The 7928-nt window shown below is 35.6% G+C and overlaps 2 protein-coding genes across 3 annotated transcripts; both read right to left on the reverse strand.

Moving 5' to 3' along the window:
- Window positions 1-864: 864 nt before the first annotated feature.
- LOC112588188 (uncharacterized) lies at window positions 865-2423 on the reverse strand. The gene is made up of 3 exons (XM_025297105.1): window positions 2098-2423; window positions 1630-1773; window positions 865-1511 (listed from the first exon to the last, which is right to left on the reverse strand). Exons 1-3 carry the CDS (start codon window positions 2186-2188, stop codon window positions 865-867), a joined length of 882 nt encoding a protein of 293 aa, XP_025152890.1. The 5' UTR covers window positions 2189-2423.
- Window positions 2424-2461: 38 nt separating this feature from the next.
- LOC112588187 (gastrulation defective protein 1 homolog) lies at window positions 2462-4673 on the reverse strand. Of its 2 annotated transcripts, XM_025297104.1 has the most exons (2): window positions 4093-4297; window positions 2462-4021 (listed from the first exon to the last, which is right to left on the reverse strand). In XM_025297104.1, the coding sequence occupies exons 1-2, from the start codon at window positions 4114-4116 to the stop codon at window positions 2777-2779; spliced, it is 1269 nt and encodes a 422-aa protein (XP_025152889.1). In that variant the 5' UTR covers window positions 4117-4297; the 3' UTR covers window positions 2462-2776. The 2 variants fall into 2 exon arrangements, with proteins under 2 accessions (XP_025152889.1, XP_025152888.1); XM_025297103.1 differs by having other exon boundaries at window positions 2462-4673.
- Between the last annotated feature and the right edge of the window lie 3255 nt (window positions 4674-7928).

Below are 7928 nucleotides of genomic sequence, written 5' to 3' on the forward strand. Positions count from 1 at the left end.
ACCAAATGTGATCGGTGAGCGCTTAGTGATTCTCGCTCCTGATTAGTAAATACTTCTGGGTCTATGAAGAATCTAAAAGAATGCTCCAATCATAGACAATAATCACTAAGCGCTCACTGATCATTTTGTTCTACTGAACGCAGCCAATCTGTTGGTGTACGTGATCTACGTACGTGTAGTATTATGATTTAGTGGGTTAGTGAACAGAGTAATCAAAATATAGTTTTAGATGTAATCAGAAGTATCAAGTCATACTTTAAACACATTCCAAAATACCAATGAGAATTTTCAGATGAAAAACAATTACAATGCCGACTGTAGTACAAAAAATTGCAAAAAACAAAAATAATTTTTGACCTAACAGTATGTGCAGAGAGGAAGCTGAGAGCGGCCAACACGGCGTTTTCGGCGACACCGATTTTTCGCACGAGAAATGTGGTGGAAGTCCGTGCTACATCCACTTTCAGGCGGTTTATGTCCATGCTGCAACCATAGTTAAGCCAGCGGCACACGGTGCTTGTTTTCGTGCTGGATTGCTTGCTGGATGAAAATACTGCGTTTTGATTGGTACATTTCCGAAGATGGATGGAAATGAACCAATCAGAACGCAGTATTTTCATCCAGCAAGCAATCCAGCACGACACAAGCACAGTGTGCCGCTGGCTTTACTATCTCTATGCCAGACAATAGGCCTGTTCGTTTTGTCTGCACTGTTGAACTGGTGCAACAAGTTGAAGTAAGAAAATCTACGTTTGTTTCACTTTAACTTAATGCACTAATTCAGCAGTGCAGACAAAACGAATAGGCCTTATGCCGGAAGGTCTAAAAAGAGCGGGGGGGGGGCAGGAAAAATAAAAGTACATATTAAATATTAAATCCTCTATATACATGTTGCGGTATCAAAATTGAACGTTGAGCTTTTGATAAACTTCTCCGAGAAATTGATGAATTTAAATCATCAGTATGGCTTTTATTTGAATTTTTACTTTTCGCAATTGGATGTTTTACAAATTCATGCAATGATTCATTATTGTCGAAAATATGTGTTTCCTCTGTTAACTTATTCTGAAAGATATTACTTGTTTCTCTAGACATTTTTCTTCTTGAAATCTTTACTCTTTGTTTCAAAGGAATATCATCTATTGAATCTTCGCTATCTTTCTTTCGTTCTTGTAACTTCCTTGATATAATTTTTCTATGGACAAGATTGTCCAAACTTCTTTGTGCCAAAGGAATATTATCTAGTCTTAAATCTTCGTCATCTTCCTTTCCTTCTTCTAACTTCTTTGATGAGATTTTTTTACAGTGAGGATTGTTCAAACCATCGGATGTATGAGTCTCTTTATCTAATCCTTGCAATAAAGTATTTTCTTCTGTAGTATTTAGTGCACTTAAGAAATTGTTATTTCTGCTCTTTCTATTTGCTAATTTCAAAGGAGCTTTTTTCTTTTTTATATAAGCCGTTTTCTCAGACTCAGATGTTGTCTCCAAAATGTTAGTTTTCACAATATCTGTCACAACATTAAAACAAAAAAATATGTATACATATACAAAATATCTAAAAATTCAAAGTACATTCTTTATGTGTTCATGCTATATAAATTTACTTCTATTTAATTTTGATCATACTTGCACTCATATTTCCTGTTATGTTGGTTGAATCAGCAATTGTCATGTCAGAAAGATTCAAAGCTATATTCCTTGATTCCTTGATATTGCTATTATTCTTCGATTTGTTAAATATTTCCCACCAAGGACTTTGGTTTTCATCTTCTGTAGAAAGAAGAAATTTGAGCATATGCAAAATATATTTATAATCAAAATATTTTACAAGTTAAATATATTCATAAATATCATAAAAAAGAAACTATTCTCAGTTCTAAAACTATTCTATTTTTCATATAATCTTTTGGAATTTCTTCACAGAGAATCCTGAAGACTTACTGAAATTTCTTTAGGTATCATCACTTAATTATCAAGGAAAGTATACACAAAGTTATAAAAATTAAAACATCTTAGATTTAGTCATGTGACATTTTTTTCACGTAGGTAGACAGCTTATACTGTGAAACAAAATAATGAGGAAATAATGTTTACCTTTGCTCACATTGCTCGTATCCTGATCGAGAATAGCAGATGTAGGAAATAAAGAACTTTTAGAACTATTTGTTTGTATCAACTCAGACATGTTCAAAGTAATTTGACTTATACGTAAGTTGATAAAGTAACTTCTCGAGAATCGATGTTATTCTTATTTATAATTGAAAATAACTTAAAAATGCTTGCTCTCAATAATTTCGATGGAACACTTATCCAAATTGCTCACTTTTATACTACGTATAATTCATAAGATATATTTCTTATGACGGTTGTTTAGATAGAGATAGAAGTAGAGAGGTTGGCTTTATATAACAAATTTCTAGAAGGGTTTCCTGCAGAGACAAGATGATACTAACGACCATTGGCGTTACAGAACTTCTTTATTTAATAACCTACTGTCAGTAAATCTTGTGTCAAATCAGTATCGACTGTACAAAAATTATTTATAAAATTAATACTTTATTGCACACTTAAGGTGATTTAGGTATTTATATTTGCAACATATACTTTTTTACAGGAGCTATTCGAATATCATATAATTTTACTGCACCGAATACAAAAAAATTAACATTACATTTTACATTATAACAAAATTACTTTAAGTAATAATATACATTAAATATATATTAAATAATAAAACATAAGTTAAAGTGGTCTGTACAAAATAAATATAAGTTTATTGTTTCTGTCTTTTGTTGCTCGGGCCGCCGTCCTGATCATCAGTTTGAAAGATAGTCCTTGGTTGCGTCCTCTTGTATGCTGGTGCAATCCAATATGGCTTCTCTTCTGCTATCTTAGCATACTTAAGAATAGCTTCTCTAGGATCTTGATCATCCTCTATTCTCTTGCTTAGGCCAAGATTTCGGATGACATAGGAACTGAGCGTTCCTCCTGATGATGCTACTCTACCACCTTGACCAGAAGTAATAGGCAGATCAGGACGTCTTGATTTAACAGGATCCAATCTGTCTTTCTCCATTTGCTTACGAACCGACTTGGGTCTGTCCTGACGAAATAGAGGAAGCGCGTGAGGTGTTATAATTTGCTGCGTAGACATTATTTCAATATGTTTCTGCTTGGTATGTGTTTTAACAACACACAGCTTGGCGCCTCTCATGCTCTTTTTAGGATCGTAGTACACCTTTACAATACCATTGCCACAGCCAACAAATACTTGATTTAATTTTGGATGCCACAGAGTCTTGATCACATGTGAATTCGTTACAGAGATCTGATTGACTACATCAAATGTTGTGCTATTGTAAAACAACATCTTGCCATTCTGTGCACCTTTATTCAAGGACTGTCCTGTAACCACCATCGTGTCGTCTGGACTAAACATACAGTCAGTTGTGTTGTAACGTGAGAACAAATCTTTTGCCACAAAGATTGGTGATTTGAACATCCGCAAGTCCCATAATTTTAAAGTGTCATCACAAGCTCTACTAGCCAGCATCTGTTTGGTGTAGGAAAAACTTAGGCTTGATATCTCAGTGTGCTGTGTGTGTGCACCACGTGAAACCAAAGGAGTCACAAAATTCTTTCGCTGATCCCACATTTGAATTGATCCATCTATGCATCCACATGCAATCACAGTACCATCTCGACTATATGTACAAGTGGTCGGTATAGTCTTTACACCATTCTGTGCCCTGCATCTTATCAAACTCTTATGACAGCGTGGACTGTTCAGATCCCATATCCGACATGTACTATCCTGAGAGCAAGTGAGATACTGTTCTTTCGAGAATGGATGCCAACTGCCACTGTTCAGACTGGCAGTATGACCTTTGGTACGCGACATGTCTATAAGATACTGATCACCTTTTACTGTCTCACACTTTTCGAAACCATCCCGGTCCAGAACCTTGGCCTGTGCTGCTCCCGATACCACTAATATCATGTCGCCTGTGGTTGAATACTGTAGGCATTTAATAGGATGATTTTCACATGGTTGCAAGGTTCTGAAACTCCTCATGGACGAGTCCATACCTGCAAAGTCCCAGAAACATACATCGTAGTCAACGGATCCTGAGGCTAATCGAGCGCCAGAGGGATCCGCGGCGATGGCAGTAACAGCTTTTGTGCCATGCGTCATTATCACTTCGTGAGTGCATGGTATTTTGTTAGGCGATTCATCGTCGGACGATTCTTCATCCTCATCGTCTTCGCTATCGTTTCTTTTCTCTTCCTCACTTGTGTCTGAAGTTTTCGTCCTTGAATCGGGAGACAGCGAAAGTGGTATCGGTGGACCGATCAGGTCATTTTCGTCGTCATTCTCTTTGCTCTCATCCTTTTTGGATTCCGCAGTTTCGTCTGCAGATTTCCCTTGTTGGAGAGCTGCTGCTTTGTTGTTCTCGAGAGTTTGTCTAATATTCTGCATCATCTCCTGAATATCAAAAACTCTCGCCTTTTTCGACATCGTAACTGTGTCCAAACTTGCACAATCGTGTTCTCAAGCGTTTTAATCAGCGTTGCTACACAACTATTCTTTTTCGCTGCACTGCTGCAATAAGTAGAGTGAGACGAAGGCCGCGTTCCGTTTCACGCGTATGCGCGCATTTATATATAGTTCATATTACGTATACTGTAGAAAATGCGCGCATATTGCGTGAAACGGAACGCAGTCATATATATATTTGTTTTAAGGCTCGTCTACAATAGCTGTAACAGTAAAGGCTCGTCTACAATAGCTGTAAGAGCAGAGAGTAACCTGAGAGCGGCCAATACGACATTTTCTGCGACACCGACTTTACGCACTAGGAAAGGGCGCCATCTGCATCCATTTTGAGAGGGGAACTACGATACTACATCCACTTTCAGGTTTCGACGGTAAAACCTGTATGTGGTGGCAGTCCGTGCAACATCCATATTTAGGCGGTTTATGTCCGTGCTACAACCATAATAGCGTACTTGACAAGCACGGTCTCGCACACTGTTACGCGTTTATAACATGAATTAACATGTTAACATGTGCAAGAAAAAAAGAATTGACATTGTGTATGATTAATATCATGAAGATCATACGAAGTGTCCGGTAATTAGCTGCCAACCCGAAGTGTGAGGGTAGATTGGGTTGAGAAAAACATAAAAGTCCCATACCATTTTGTGAGATTCGTAATAATTATCGAGTTATTAATGACAGAAATCTGAGAAGTAAAAGCGCGCCGACATAGATACTCAAATTATTTTTTTTATTGTATATATATGTACATAAGTTTTTACAAGTAAAACATAACTATAATAAAACTCTGCAACACTTTTCTACTGTACAAGAGAAGTGATATATTAGAACAGTAGCACCAACTGAGAAACCTAACATAACAACTAAAACTTGTTTAATACATATATGACAGCATTTTTATTATAATAAAATGTACTTGTAAATTCTCTCTATATATATACGGTATAATGTTTTATTTAAGTTTATATATTATAATAGTATTAATAAATAGTAATAGTTAATAGTATTATAATAAATTATAAACCTTCACTATAGAATATACATATCGAATGTGTATATATTCTACATATTTTGATATTTCTTTATTCAAAAATGTTATTCTTATTATAATTGACGAAATGTCAATGATATCTAATTTGACTTTAAAAAACTATATCGAACTAAAACTTGATTAATACATATATGACAGCATTTTGATTATAATATATTCTATAATGAAGGTTTATAATTTATTTATTATAATACTATATAAACTTAAATAAAACGTTATACCGTATATGTATAAAGAGAATTTACAAGAACATTTTATTATTGTACAGTAGAAAAGTGTTGCAGAGTTTTATTATAGTTATAAGTTTTACTTGTAAAAACTTATGTACACATATATACAATAAAAAAAATAATTTGAGTTTGATACTTCTAAAAATAACACAATACGTGTTGCGCTTGTACTCGACGCCTTTTTATTACCTTTTTGTTTAAAAAGGTAAGTTTTATATAATATTAAATATACGTTTCACGTATAACGTGATTGACTTGGAGTACTCCGTGCTCACGCGTGTTATTCATAGCTACGCATTCATACTTTCCCTGATCTGTTACATCGAATTCGATAATTTGCAAGGCACCTGAAACATAAAATATGATATTCTCGAATAGCATTCCTCTCAGGATTTTCTTGTCCAAAGAAAGATCAATGATGCGATCGCAGATCTCGTGTATGTTATGTCAAAATAGAGACAGTTTGAATTCGACGTAATATGATTCTTGGAACAGACGTAAATAAGTATTGTGAAGTTTGAAGCGAGTCTCTCACAGGCATGCTTTGAAAACACGAGTTGTTTTCATTTTCAGCTAACGGACGACGCAGGCATCAACACTGATCGGCAAGGTGGGGGGTAACCGTGCCTTCCCGATTGTTTGGTTTCGTACGCTTATAAATGACTCCGTGATTGCGGAAAGGACATTGCGCCTCGGGCCGACGAACGACGCGCATACCGCGACGCAGAGTAATACGAGTATCGGTTAATACGCGTTTCTTTGTCCCCGAATCTTACTTGCGCGAGTGTTAGAGCTAGAGTCAGTGTCGTCGCCAGTGCTACGATGGAGTATCTGGGAGTGCTGCGACGGAGGACCAGAACCAGATGGAGGACGTCGGATCGAGAAGTCAGGATGGAGAGAGGACTTGGAGCGCGCCGAGAGACGTAGCCGAGGACAGCGATACATGTATGGTATTCGAGGTACCTCGAGTTATTATTATTACGCATTATTATTTTTCTGATTTTAACGGACCTTACTCGAAGTAAGGACATACCCGAGTCGAAATAAGATCAGCATTCATAGTTTATCATCTGAAAAATGATAAAATAGCTTGAGATTTGATTATTCATTAACCTAATTTCACGTAACATGAGTTGTACTTTTCTTTTCTCATAAAATATGAATGTCCATTCAAGCAAGGTTGCTGAGGCAAGCTAAGGTTTATCAATACAAATTTGTAATTGTTCTCAATGAAAAATTGCACATAATTTAAAAAAACTATGAATAATGATCTCAGAATCTGATATAAATTTTACAAGTGTTGATTTTTATTCGTCTAATAATGCTCAGATTGCTGTTTTCGTTTAGAATCTGCTAGAATGTCCGTTTCTCATTCTTCTTTATCTTTCTTATTGTACCGAATCAGAATTAAAATCTCTATTAGTGAAACAGCATTATTAGACATAACCGTTGTCTTTTTGCAGCTTCAGCTCTTTTAAGAGCTACAATTCTCATCATTCTCATTAGAAAAAAGAAAAGAAAAAAAAGAGAAGAAGAAAGGAAAAAAAAACTTTAAGAATGATGAGAATAAAAAGTATTTTTCATCTCCCATTTCCTCTAATTCTTATATGCTTATTTAATCCTTATATATTTATCTCACGCGCAGTTCTAACAAAGGCAGTTCTATTTACGTTTTTATCTTTGTTTGTTGTACGTTTTTATCTTTCTTGCGCTGTTAAGCGAATATATAATCAAAATCAATAAAAATTGCTCATTTAAATTAAGAATATAAGGATTAAGTACATATACATTATCGAAGTAAACGAGTATTAAATAACTGCGGAATACGTCGCTGTCGAAGACTCATCATGGGCGAAACTACGAGAGTAGCCAGATGTAACGTTCAGGTAGGAGAAAGCTTGTTCACTATTGCGCATCTAAATATTCTGCATTGATTTTTCAAATTGGATGCAATTTGCAGGATCAATGTAGAATTAATATTTCGACTCGGGAAAGACTCGGGAATGAGAACGAATTGTCATTGCACTTGGACAATCTTCTGACACTGATTTCTGATATTGATCGACATTCGACTTTCGGTACT

This window comes from Harpegnathos saltator, unplaced genomic scaffold (assembly GCF_003227715.2).
Source record: "Harpegnathos saltator strain DR-91 unplaced genomic scaffold, Hsal_v8.6 scaffold169, whole genome shotgun sequence".
NCBI lineage: Eukaryota > Metazoa > Arthropoda > Insecta > Hymenoptera > Formicidae > Harpegnathos > Harpegnathos saltator.